The sequence below is a fragment of the Octopus sinensis genome, unplaced genomic scaffold, assembly GCF_006345805.1.
Source record: "Octopus sinensis unplaced genomic scaffold, ASM634580v1 Contig19686, whole genome shotgun sequence".
Classification (NCBI taxonomy): domain Eukaryota; kingdom Metazoa; phylum Mollusca; class Cephalopoda; order Octopoda; family Octopodidae; genus Octopus; species Octopus sinensis.
In genome coordinates, this window is record NW_021836520.1 from 5,001 (window position 1) to 20,000 (window position 15,000).

Below are 15,000 nucleotides of genomic sequence, written 5' to 3' on the forward strand. Positions count from 1 at the left end.
TACCTATTTCTTTACTACCCACAAGGGGCTAAACACAGAGAGGACAAACAAAGACAGACAAACAGATTAAGTGGATTATATCGACCCCAGTGCGTAACTGGTACTTATTTAATCGACCCCGAAAGGATGAAAGGCAAAGTCAACTTCGGCGGAATTTGAACTCTGAACGTAACGGCAGACGAAATACCGCCCAGCGTGCTAACGTTTCTGCCAGCTCGCCGCCCTAGTCATTATTAAATAATTGAATGGCAATAACGTACAGAGGTTTTCGTCCAAAATAAAATCTTTTATAGATATGCTGTGTTATTATTCAATTGCCTTCAATACGACAGCGACATAGCAAGTAATAAATTCAACATTAACCCATTAGCGCCTATGGCCCTTTTTTAGGACCAGAACAATAATCCATCATATTTATGCAAGACCCGTATTTTTTCTGAGATATCTTTAGTTAGTCATCAAGACTGGAGTGTCTTTCAAATATTGTAATAAATTTTTTTATATATTTAGTATCAGATAAAGTTGTATAAAAATAGATTTTTGTTAATAAATTAAGTAAAACAATTTGGGCACTAATGGGTTTTAAAAGAACAGACTAAAAAAAGAGTAGACGGGAAATCGTTCTGAAACCTCAACTCACCTAGGTCATTCTGTTGTTTAAACTTCGCCTCCAGATCAGCAATTTCTCTGTTATGTTTATTCTCCTGTAAATGGGTAAGAAAATATTATTGGGTAATGAAAATAAGAGATTTTACCAAAGTAGTCAATAATATCACCAGGAATTCTTTAGAGTGTGGATCAAGCTTGGGTGTGTAGTTAAGAAACTGAACTTGCAGCCACGTGGTTCTGGGTTCATTTCTCCCGGCGTGGTAAAGTTTCTGCCAGCTCGCCGCCTTGCGATGTATATATATAGACATATATGTGTATGTATATTATTGTTGTTATCGTTACCTACTCCTTAGCTTATTGTTTTCAGTCGTGTTTGTTTGTTTGTTTGTTTGTTTGTGTTTGTTTGTCTGTGGACAAGATATCTCAAGAACCGCTGGATGGATGGATTCGGATGAAACTTTCAGGGATGTTTGGTCTCCTGACTGGCACAAACTGATTAGATGTTGGAACCGATCCGGTACAGGACAAGGATTCTCGATTATTTTTCCGTTTTTTTTTTCTTTTCTTCAATCCTGAGTCTCTTGTGATGGTTATCTGGTTTTCACGGTGTATAACTAAGTGAGATCACATTCTTCTGAATGGAACGCCGGTCCGATGCAGGGCTCAAAGGCAATGATTTTGAGGGAAGAGGGTAAGTCGATTACATCTAAACCATTACTCGACTGGCACTTCACTTTATAAACTCCGAAAGGATGAAATGTAAAGGTGGTATTTTGATGGGATTTGAACTCAGAACAAAGAATCATGGGAAATACAGCTAAACATTTTGTCCGCTGCGTTCCCGATTCTGCTAGCTCGACTCCCTGTATCCAGTATTTTACTGGTGTACTTTATTTTATCGAACCTTATCACCTTTACTGTTCTTACTTAATTGCACCCTGTCACTCGATCTTTGTCCTTAGGTAATTTTCCATTTGTTTGCCCTTAGAAAGTATGAAGAATGACTTATATTTCCTTTAAATTTGCTTTTGTTACAATTATTCAAACCCCAAAGAATCCCTTTCAACACATGACTATGATGTTTCCCACTACTCCTGCTCATGGTCAGAGATACACACACATATCGACAGCCAATAATGGACATGCTCAAGTGCTTAAGGTCAAGCAAATCTGTGGTATTGAGCAGCATATTTGCTATAACGATATATCTGCTTCAGCAACTCAGTGGTGTCCAGGTAACAACTGCAAAGTGTGAAGGGAATAGCAGTCATTTCCTTTGATTTCTAAATAGAGGCAAATAGGAAATTAAAATTACTGACCAAAGACAAAAAATACTAAAATTTAGTTATACAGTGTTATTGTACATAACATCTGGATATATAATTACATGGTATTATCAAGATTTTCGTATATATTTTTTATCAAATAGAAAAGAAAACAACGAATATTACCAAATCTTCCAGAATGCGTTTCTTCTCGAGTGACAGCTCCGCGTGTAATTCTTTCTCTTTTGCAAATCTCTTCTCCGAGAATTCGTCTTTAATTCTTCGTAATTCCTGATGCAACTCCGTACAAAATTGGTCGCTTTCGTCATCAGTAATTATCTTGTCTCTGCAAGATATGACACGATAATGTCGATAAAAATGATGATGACGATGATGACGATAATGATGATAATGGTGATGATGATGATGATGATATAAAAAAAAGAAGAAGAAAAAGAAGATAGAAGAGGAGGGAGAAGGAAAAATCTATATGCACGTATATATATATATATATAATATATATTATATTATATATATATTATATATAAATATAATATATAACATATTAGAAAAAAACCACCTTTTATCAATTCAAAATGAATAATTAAATTACACCATCTAAAAATTACATATAACAGAAAATGTATATAATAGGTAGAAAAACAAAAATAATATAATGTAATTTAATGGTGTAATTTAATTATTCATTTTGAATTGATAAAAGTGTTTTTTTTTCTAATATTTTATATATCTATATGTTGTGTGGAATTTGATTTAGTATTTCTAAATTGAATTCATTTTCCTTGTAAGTTTGGATTTTATTCCGTCAAATAATAATTATTATATATATACATATATATATATATATATATATATATATATATATATATATATATATATATATATATATATATATATATATATATATATATACATACAAGCATACATGTTTATATGTACATATACATTCTCAGCTATACACAGGAAACCATGCACGCTCATACACATATGCATACACACACACTAACACACACGCACACAGACGCATACACAGAACGCAAAGATATAGTGGGTCATCTCACAAATGTAGTTTCTTCAGCTGCATTAACTAAATGTCGGAGGGTACGGGATAAACTACCTGCATCAACTTGCTATAAAAGCAGGTAGTAATTTTGCCGTGTTCTTATTCTTAGTGCAAGTTTTAAAGAGTGCAATTCGATTTTAACAGTTAGGTTTTCAAAGCTATAATAGAAGTGACAAAGGAGCATAGTCGGCATATTTTGCTTGATGAATTCAGGAAAGGCAACAATGCTACGGAAAATGCGAGAAATATTAGTGCAGTACATGGGGATCGGACAATAAGCGTAAGCCAGTGTCAACAGTGGTTCCAGAAATTCCGAGCAGGAAACTACACCGTAGAAGACGAGCCTTTTCGACCAGGACGTCCTGTAAACCCTGATGGAAAAAATTCCCATCGTAACTGTTGAAGAACTAGCAGAGTAGCTTGGATTTAGTCGTTTAACCATTCATCGACACCTGAGTGCCATCGGAAATGACAGCAAATTGGATCAGTGGGTTCCTCACAAACTTTCCTAGTCTAAGCGCACGCAGAAAGTGATCTCCTTTGCTGTCGATTCTCACGAATGAACCTTTTTTGGACCGAATTGTGAAAGGTGACGAAAATGAGTTCTCTAAAAAAATGTCAAGCGCCGAAGACAGTGTGTAGGGAAAGGAGAAACACCAGCACCCCGGGCTAAAGAAGATCTTCAACCACGAAAGGAATTGTTATCTGTTTCATGGGATATGAAAGGTTTAGTCCACTTTGAATTTTTAAACCCAAACCAAACGATAACAAAGGAAATCTACTGCGAGCAGCTTGAGCGGCTAAAGTCAGTATCCTTCCATCAGGATAATGCTCGGCCACATACTTTTGGAATATGACATTACAAAAAGGCTGGAGCAGTTTGAATGGGAAACGATGCTCCACCCACAATATTCGCCGATCATTGCTCCATCTCATTATCATTATTCCGTAGTCTTCAAAATCATTTGTATGGAAAAATATGAATTCTGTTGATGAAGTCAGAACAGTACTGGACAAATGAATTTTGGAAGATGGGCCCGACAACTCTACCAGATCGATGGAAGAGCACTGGAGAAAATGAAGGAGGGTATATTTTCAATTAAAAAACACAATTTGTTTATCTTAATTTTGAAAAATTAAAGAACCGAAAAATTAAAAGAACGCATTATTTATGGGATAACCCAATACACACATACGTAGATACATATACACAAATTCTTATGACACACACACACAAACAGACACACACACACACACACACATACACACACACATACATATATATGTGGAGGCACGAGGCTTAGTGGTTAGAGTGTCAGCATCATGATCGTAAGATTGTGGATTCGATTCCTGGACCGGGCAACGAGTTGTGTTCGTGAGCAAAACACTTCATTTAACATTGCTCCAGTCCCCTCAGCTTGCAAAAATGAGTAACGCTGCGATGGACTGGCGTCCCATCCAGCTTGGGAACACATACGCCATGGAAACCGGGAAAACGGGCCTATGACCCTGGCTAGGCTTTAAAAGGGCGCATTTATTTATTTATATATATATATATATATATATATATATATATATATATAATATATATATATACTATTATATATATATATATATAGATTAGTGCATGCATGTGTAAGTCAATCTGTGTCCATATATATGCGCAGGAGTGGCTGTGTGGTAAGTAGCTTGCTAACCAACCACATGGTTCCGGGTTCAGTCCCACTGCGTGACACCTTGGGCAAGTGTCTTCTGCAATAGCCCCGGGCCGACCAATGCCTTGTGAGTGGATTTGGTAGACGGAAACTGAAAGAAGCCTGTCGTATATATGTATATATATATATATATATATATATATATATGTATGCGTGTGTGTGTTTGTCCCCCTAGCATTGCTTGACAACCGATGCTGGTGTGTTTACGTCCCCGTCACTTAGCGGTTCGGCAAAAGAGACCGATAGAATAAGTACTGGGCTTCCAAAGAATAAGTCCCGGGGTTGATTTGCTCGACTAAAGGCGGTGCTCCAGCATGGCCGCAGTCAAATGACTGAAACAAGTAAAAGAGTAAAGAGTAAAGAGTATGTATGTATATATGTGTGTTTGTCCCCGGGTGCATGTATTTTTTACGCATGTGCGTATGCGCACGTACGCAATCGTCTACCAATATGTGCACCTGCGGATGCACGTACGTGTATATGTGAAGTTTCAGAAAATTTCAACCATATATTAAGGAACAAAAAAAGTAAAAGAACGAAGATCACAATCGAAGAATATAGTATTTTGGAAAAAAGTTCGTACTGTTTCAGTTTTTGAAGTATTCCCTTTTGGTTGGCGACGGCTTTATTGAGTAAATATCTGTAATCAACTTCCTGGTTATTCTGCAGAGAAATGAAAGATTTTGAAGAATTATCAACGGATGAAGTTTTATCGAATTTAATAATTTTCTGAAAGTTTTCTAGAATACCCAGCGAGGGAAACTGGGAAAGACCAAAAGAGTATAAATAAAAACTGAAGAAAAAGTATCCAAATTGTACATACGCTCGTCCACTTGTATTAACGCAACAGTCACATATTTATTCTGTTAAGAGATCCTGTATTATCTATCTATCAATCTATCTAGCTAGCTAACTCTATCCACCTACATGCGGTATATATATATATATGGTATATATATATATATACATATGCCACATATATATGCGTGTATACATATATATATATATATATATGTGAGTGTGTTTCTGTGTTGTACATACGTGTGGGGGTAATTAGGAAAAATACTGAGAAAAGTTTGAAAAGGCGAGAAAATTTATTTACATATATATATATATATATATATATATATATATATCTCTTTTACTTTTACTAGTTTCAGTCATTTGACTGCGGCCATGCTGGAACACCGTCTTTAGTCGAGAAAATCGACCCCGGGACTCTTTGGAAGCCCAGTACTTATTCTATCGGTCTCTTTTGCCGAACCACTAAGTGACGGGGACCTAAACACACCAGCATCGGTTGTCAAGCAATGCTAGGGGGACAAACACAGACACACAAACATATACACACACACACATATATATATACATATATACGACAGGCTTCTTTCAGTTTCCGTCTACCAAATCCATTCACAAGGCATTGGTCGGCCCAAGGCTATAGCAGAAGACAGTTGCCCAAGATGCCACGCAGTGGGACTGAACCCGGAACCATGTGGTTGGTAAGCAAGCTACTTACTACACAGCCACTCCTGCGCCTATATGTATATATATATATATATATATATATATATAGATATATATATTATATATATATATATAATATATTATATATATATATATATAAGGGAGAGAGAGAGAGAGATCGCTAGCCACTACACATTCTTTATTTTCTTTCCTTGTTTCTTTCTGTGTTCCTTCAAAGATTGTCCCTTTAAAGACTTTTTCTCTTCCCGAGCGTTAAACTAATACATATGTTTGCTGGTATGGACACTGTATTTCGTTGGGCAACTATAATATACTAACAAATATATGTCAGTATTGTACTTCACCTGTATTAACAGTGCTATAATTCGCTGCTTATATTGGGTTGTCCGGAAAGTTCGTGCCGATTTATACTAGCTTACCCTTCGACTTATTTTACAACATGGTTGAATCCATAAAATAGTTTAAGCTATCTTTTCGTGGAAGAAGGTTTATGTTCCTATAACCTGTGTTAATTTTGTAACCCTTTAAAATGAAAGATAAGAAAGTTCATTTTCGGCACTTGATGCTTTGGGAACCAGACAAAAATTGCTGCAGCTCGGCTGGGATGTGTTACCCCACCCTCCACATTCACCAGATATTGCTCCTTCGGATTTCCACTTACTCAGCTCTCTGCAGAATAGTCGTAATGGTAAAAATTTCAATTCCTTGGATGACGTAAAAAGATACCTTGATGAATTCGTTGCCATGAAACCACCTCAGTTCTGGGAAGAGGGTATTTTCAAGTTGAAGGAAAGATGGAGACGCATTGTGCAACAAAATGGTTCATATTTGGTTGATTAAAAATGTAATAGCAAGTATTTATCGACCTTTTTCTTTCCTTTAAAAATCGGCACAAACTTTCCGGACAACCCAATAGTAATCTCCAGAGATTTTCTATAGAAATTAGAGTTAGCACGGATTTCTTACAATGTCTTGTATACGAATCCGTATGTGTAAACAATGTGATCGACGATAGAGAAATAGGTAATGGGTATATATGCATGTTCCAGAAGACCTTGCTCCTTCTTTAGCACCACATCCAGCCCATTAACCATCGCTTGACAACCGATGTAGGTGGGTTTACGTCCCCGTAACTTAGCGGTTCGTCAAAAGAGAAAAAATAAAATAAGTACTAGGAAGTGCTAGGATTACAAAGAATAAGTCGTGGGGTCGATTCGTTCGACCAAAAGTGGTGCTCCCGCATGGCCGCAGTCAAATGCCTGAAACAAAAAAAAAGAATAAAAGAACACACACACACATATACACACACACACACAAACACACACACACAACACACACACACACACACACACACACACACACATACATACGTACACTCACACAAATGTTTTGTTGCTTTCGTTCTGAATTTGCTATTTCCCATTTTATATGTTTAATTATTTGCTATAATTAAAGTTATTTATATTTATAACTATTTATTATATTTCTCTGTCGTCATAAAATATCTGACTCGATATCATGGAAAGATAAGAAATATTGGGTGACGTTTGGAGGCTTTTAACTGAAAAACAAAAGCCCGGAATTATATATAAAAGTCTACGAAAACATTTATTTGAAAGCAACATCTAGACTAGTTACAAACTATCCAATATATAAACTATGTAGGCAAGTACATATATATATATATATATATATATATATATACATACACATATACATATATATACATACACAAATATATACATAGACACACACACACATATATATATCAGTATACTTATGCATATGTATATATATATAAACATATACATATATAGAAACATACATAAATATATAATAGATAGATAGATAGAAGAAGATAGATAGATAGATAGATAGATAGATAGATATATAGATAGATAGAAAAGATAGATAGATAGATAGATAGATAGATAGATAGATAGATAGATAGATAGATAGATAGATAGATAGATAGATAGATAGATAGATAGAAAAGATAGATAGATGGATATAGATATAGATATATAGATATCAATATATAAATATATATATATATATATATCATATACATATAAATTTATCAATATATATACACACACATACATATTTTTTATGATTAACGAATATATTGATATTTGTTAGTTAAACCACCCACCCAATGCACCCCACCCACCGACTACGAACCAAGAGAAGTGCCGAGACGACACCACAAGAAGTCAATGTAGAAGACACAAAGTTTAAGAAGACAACCAACATATACACCCGATGCGGTGTATCCAAAAAAGATGAAGAAATAGATTCTGTCAATAATACGATTCGTTTAACATCGATTCAGCAGGGATTGGAAACAGTGATCGATAATTAGTGTCCACAAGTGATTGGATATCGGTATTTTGGTGTTTATGTAATTGAGCGTCTGCGCGTGTTTTTGTGTTTGTGCCTGTCTGTCTTCCCATTTGTCTGTCTGTCTATCTGTATGTATGTATGCATGTATGTATGTATGTATCTATTATGTATGCATGTATGTATGCATGTATGTATGTATGTATGTGTGTATGTGTGTATGTATGTATGCATGTATGTATGTATGTGTGTATGTGTGTATGTGTGTATGTATGTATGTATGTATGTCTGTATGTATGTATGTATGTATGTATGTATGTATGTGTGTATGTGTGTAAGTATGTATGTATGTATGTATGTATGTATGTATATGTGTATGTGTGTATGTGTGTATGCATGTATGTATGTATGTATGTATGTATGTATGTATGTATGTATGTGTGTATGTGTGTATGTATGTATGTATGTATGTGTGTATGTATGTATGTATGCATGTATGTATGTATGTATGTATGTATGTATGTGTGTATGTATGTATGTATGTATGTATGTATGTATGTGTGTATGTATGTATGTATGTATGTATGTAGGTATGCGTGTATGTATGTATGTATGTATGTATGTATGTATGTATGTTTGTATCTATGGATGTATGCATGCAGGTATGTATGTATGTATGTATGTATGTATGCATGTATGCATGTATGTATGTACTTATGTATGTATGTATGTGTGTATGCATGCATGTATGCATGCTATTATTCAGTTTATTTCAAGATTTATTGCCGATAGAGAAAGAACTGGTTTCTAACCTAGACTCACGGCTCCTTCATTGGAATTTCAACATCGACAACACGGTATTTTTCTATGTATGTATGTATGTATGTATGTATGTATGCATGTATGTATGTATGTATGTATGTATGTATGTATGTATGTATGTATGTATGTATGTATGAATTATGTATTCTCATGCATATAGTTGCATATCTAGACATGCTCATATATAATGTATATTTAAATGATTATGTATATATGTATGTATGCATGTACGTACATATGTATGTATCTATGTTTGTATGTATGCATGTACGTATGTGCATATGTATGTATGTATGTACGTATGTATGTATGTATGTATGTACGCATGTACATATGTATTACGTACTATGAATGTATGTTTGTGTGTGTATGTTTGTATGCGTGTGTTTGTATGATTTCGTTTCTGTGCTTGTGTTTATGTGCTTATGAGTGTAATTATATAAGTGTGAACTCAGCCGAAGAACTGCCGTTGAGCATTTCGTCCGACGTGCTGCCGATTCTGCCAGCCAGCCACCTTTGTTTCAAATTTTGACACAAGGATAGCAGTTTTCGGAGGAAAGGGAACAGTCAATATAATCTAATCCCAATATTTGATTTGTAATCTCTTTATCGACCCCGAAGAGATGAAATGCAATTTTGGCCTCGGCGGAATTTGAACTCAGAACGTAAACAGCTAGAAGAAATGCTGATAAGATTTTTTGGCTTGATGCTCTAAGCATTCTGCTACTTCGTTGCGCTCGCTGTGGACAAGTACCTTGCGGTGTTTATTTACGTTACTTTAAGTTCTAGGTTCAAATGCTGCCTAATTCTCTTTCGGTTCAGTTCGAGTGAGTCCAACCCAACTTCTAGAATCAATTAGTCAGAACTCTGAATTTGAAAAAAGAAAAAGGTATCCTATAGCTAGGTTGAACTTAAGCATAAGAAGAGCACTCAGAGAGCGCAAACCTCTGCCAAGGTGACATCAACGTCCTCTCAATGATTAGCCAGGGGTGATTTTTAAAATGAGAATATCTGAAATAAACTCGACTGCTGTTAGAAACAAGAATACTAAAAATGAACCCGACCGCTCTCAAAAGTTAATTTTAAAAAAATAAACGAAAAATAACCAGAATCTTTGTCCTGTACCGGACAAAAAATTATAATCAGTTCGTGCTAGTCACAAGGCCAAACATCCTTGAAAGTTTCATCCAAATCCATCCAGTGGTTCTTGAGATATCTTGTCCACGGACAAACAAACAAACACGACTGAAAACAATACCTCCACCTTCGATAAGGCGGAGGTGCCAGGCGAAATGCTTAGCGGTATTTCGGCCGAAGTTACGTTCTGAGTTCAAATTCCGCCGAGGTTAACTTTGCCTTTCATTCTTTCGGGGTCGATAAATAAAGTACCAGTTACGCACTGGGGTTGATGTAATCGACTTAATACCTATGTCTGTCCTTGTTTGTCCCCTCTATGTTTAGTCCCTTGTGGGTAATAAAGAAATAAGTATTTCGTCTGCCGCTACGTTCTGAGTTCAAATTCCGCTGAGGTAATAAATATGGAGAAAAGATGTAGCAACGGCCGAAACAGTTGACGTACAGTGTAAATACTTCATTGTGCTTAATTATAATCCAACGTGTTCTGAGTTCAATTCCAACGTAGGCCAAGTGTTTGTGCGTACGTTTTATCAAAGATTTCTGTGCATAATATATAGTAAATTTATAAGAACAGAAATTATATCTTACAGAAATTTCAAACATGGCTTGATGCTTTTGGTGTCTTTCCTCAAGAACTGCGTTTTCATATGTCGCAATATTTTCTATGATTTTCTGAAATTCTGCTTGTTTTCTTTCTGATTCCTCTTTCAGCCATTCGTATTTTTCCAGTAATAATGAAGATTCTTCTCGAACCAAATTCAACAATTCTTCTTCTAAATCCTTTAGTCCTTTCCTTTTTTTTAAATCGAATTCCTAGAAAAAAAAAGCATAGAAGTGATGTTATATACAGATACATGTATACACACAAACATACATGCATGCATGCATATATACATACATATATGCAACTGCGCACATACCTATATGTGTGTATGTGTATTTGTGTGTGTGTGTACATACATACTTTATTGAGAACTTGAGGCATTTCTGCGTGCGTGTGATAATATGTATATGGGAAAATAAATCCCCTCTACACCCCTATAAGATTCGAACCACTTATTGCTCTCATTCTAGAATTCTGTCAACATTCTAGAATTAGACGTGGCTGTGTGGTAAGAAGATTGCTTCCCAACCACATTGCTTTCACAGACGGAAACTGAAAGAAGCCCGTTGTATATATACTTACATATATCTATGTATGTGTATGTGTGTGTGTTTGAGTCTGTATGTGTACACCCCTCCATCACTGCTTAACAACCGGTGTTGGTGTGTTTACGCCCCCATAACTTAGCGGTTCAGCAACAGAGACTGATAGGATAAGTACTAGGTTTTAAAAATGAATTTCGGGTTCGATTTGCTCGACTAAAACCCTTCAAGGTGGTCCTCCAGCATGGCCGCAGTCAAATGAATATGTTTGTTAAAGTGATAAAGCTGTGTTTATCTATGGCCTTTCTCAATTATTTTACTCTATTTTTCTCTAGTTTTGTAATACCTGATGGACAATAAACTTGGGTGGGGGGTCAAACTCATCGTGTTGCGATAAAACTATTATTGTCTCCGCTTCCTTGGATAAAATAAAGAGAGGCTTACCCTGTTCAGTGAATACATATCATGTTCTTGTTTCAATTCCAATTGTATCACTAAATCTTTCTCTTTGTCTTCATATTCCTTCTGAATTTTAATCATCTCTTCTCTGCTACCTTGCTGCCAAAATGTTAGAACACAACGTGAACGAACAGAAGAGAAGACGAACAAACAGAGAAACAGAAAATAAGCTACATAAGTCTAAAAATAAATATGATTACACTTATCAGAATGAAAATGCTCACTGCTTCAAAATTGATAACGCTGCATCTAAAATCGAGACTGTTACCTTACGTCAATGGTCCTCTGCGTGAGAGAACCTTGCACGATGTACAGAGCAATGGGAATGAAGAGAGGAGTCTTTGAGATGTGGGTTTTTCACAAGATTGAGTAGGTTAAGCAGGAAAGACTGGATAATAAATGCTGCAGTACTAGAAAAGCTGAAAGTCAATAGACACCTATTGTCGGGAAACAAGTCCGCAAAGCAATGATGGGCGCAGGAGTGGCTGTGTAGTAAGTAGCTTGCTTACCAGCCACATGGTTCCGGGTTCAGTCTCACTCGAGCCGACCAAAGCCTTGTGAGTGGATACGGTAGACGGAAACTGAAAGAAGCCCGTCGTATACACACACATACACACATATATATATATATATATGTGTGTGTGTGTGTTTGTGTATCTGTGTTTGTCCCACCAGCATCGCTTGACAACCGATTCTGGTGTGTTGACGTCCCCGTAACTTAGCGGTTCCGCAAAAGAGGCCGATAGAATAAGTACTAGGCTTACAAAGAATAAGTCCTGGGGTCGATTTGCTCGACTAAAGGCGGTGCTCTAGCATGGCCGCAGTCAAATGACTGAAACAAGTAAAAGAGTATATTATGAACATACAATGCGCCGAGTTATTGCCAAAAAGTATTTTGACAGGAAGCGTTAAGAGGAAGAAAGAAAGAGGTTGTTAAAAACGTTTATAGACTGAAGACATCAACGGACAGACTGGAAACCAGATTCTGGATGGTTGTATAAGCATGAGATGGAAGACAGAGGGAAGTGGGGAGTCCGAGTAAATCGACCTCATCAAACAGAAAGGGCACCTACAAGGAATGATGAAATGTCGACATGATATTTTCATCGGTAATGATTTAAAAAGTTTTTTTTGCCTTCGATAATCAGGCATGAATATGGATTTCAAATTTTGGCACAACGCCAGCGACTTCGGGTGAAAGGGCAAGTCGATTACATCGATCCCGGTGCTTAACTGATACTTATTTTATCGACCCCCAAAGAGATGAAGGGTAAAGTCGACCACGGTGCATTTGATAACCAGACGTGGATATGAAGACGCATAATGTTAAAGTGTCAATAATAACATATCAGAACACCAGACACCTATCTGTGATCCATGTATGGACAACAGCCATGGCGGATGGTTAAGAGGTCAAAACCATGTCATCCGAAGCTAACGTCTCAACAAGGAAACCACGGATCTATTTTATATTAAAAGTAAAAAATAAAACCAAACAAGTGATAAGCAATATAAATTTCAAAAGCAAAACCATAAGGAAATAACACCTAAGTTTTATTTGAAAGGAAATTTTTTTATAAAACACTTACTTTTTTCTGAAGAGCTTCCATTGCATTCCTTCGTTCAGTGTGAAGCTTTTCTATCTCTGCCTATTATTTAGATAGATAGATAGATAGATAGATAGATAGATAGATAGATAGATAGATAGATAGATAGATAGATAGATAGATAGATAGATAGATAACATCCAGAAAACAGCTAGTGTAGTCAATGCTTCATAGAATATACATGTGTTTCAGCAATTTACCGTGATGATTACATAACATTTGCAGACACTTATATAGCCTTGCAAATATGTTTCTGTCTTACTGCTGCTTATACTGTCATTGAGTGAAGACTGCAAAATGCTTTTCAAACGGATTCATCTTTCTAAACTTCGAACGCGTCTCTTTCTGATCTGTGCGACACGCGATGCGGTGTGAATACTACAAAGTAGTATTTAAATTGTCACTCCGGCGATTCTGAGAGCCGCTACAGGTATTAGTAATTGAAACGTAACACGAGCAATTTGGGAAGTATTGATATCAGTGGTTCCTAACTGCGGCTCCAAGGGCCAAACGCGGCCCTCAAGCATCCTTCTGGAGACCCTCTTTAATTGACTTGTGTTTCACTCTTTTTGGTGCGGCCCACTGAAAAAGTCCATGGCTTAGATCTGACCCAGATACTAAAAAGGTTGAAACCTACTTATCTATGCAGTCATTCTATTTGCTAGAAATATCAACCAAATCACGTTTTAATTAAACATCGCAATTTTAAATAAAAAATATATTTTACAATGCAACATTATATATGTATATATATGTTTGTGAGTGTGTGTGTGTGTGTGTATGTGTGTATGTGCATATATATATATTATTATTATTATTATTGTTATTATTATTATTGTTATTATTATTATTAGTCATCAGACCATATATTATTCCCATAGAAATACACTTGCGTCAGAAATTAATTAGCACTTCTCAAATTTCTACATTAAATAGGTTAAATCAATTAACCTATGAGCTGTTCAAAACGTCTTACGCGATGAGAAAACTTAGTATGGTGTGATTTCGGTCCTTGCGAGGTGCTACCTATATCTATTAAACAAAGGAAGATTTGTCTGCATCCGCACTCCAAGTTGTTGCACTGCTATGTCAACATCATAAGGCTGTAGACTCTCAAACTGCTCTGCAAACAAAGTTACGTCATCGTTCTGCGCAACAGTGAACTCGCAACAAAGCAATAGTTCGAGATATGGCCACTAGGTGACAGCACATACCTTGAGTGAAGAGCAAATCAAGGGTGCTAATTAATTTCTGACGGTAGTGTACAATAAGAGGCTTCCAATAAGAGGCTTTGGTGGTTTTGAGTTTTCTACTGCTCTTTCTAG

The 15,000-nt window shown here is 36.1% G+C and overlaps 1 protein-coding gene across 1 annotated transcript in view; it reads right to left on the reverse strand.

Moving 5' to 3' along the window:
* The window catches only part of LOC118762038 (CAP-Gly domain-containing linker protein 1-like), a gene marked incomplete at its 3' end in the record, with an annotated part of 21,961 nt that overhangs the window by 3,804 nt on the left and 3,157 nt on the right, over positions 1–15,000 (reverse strand). The window contains exons 4-9 of the mRNA XM_036500281.1: positions 13,658–13,717; positions 12,054–12,167; positions 11,052–11,276; positions 5,257–5,336; positions 2,061–2,220; positions 641–704 (exon numbers count right to left, since the gene is read on the reverse strand). Of these exons, the coding sequence (XP_036356174.1) occupies positions 641–704; positions 2,061–2,220; positions 5,257–5,336; positions 11,052–11,276; positions 12,054–12,167; positions 13,658–13,717 (703 nt within the window). The remainder of the gene's footprint in view (positions 1–640; positions 705–2,060; positions 2,221–5,256; positions 5,337–11,051; positions 11,277–12,053; positions 12,168–13,657; positions 13,718–15,000) is intronic.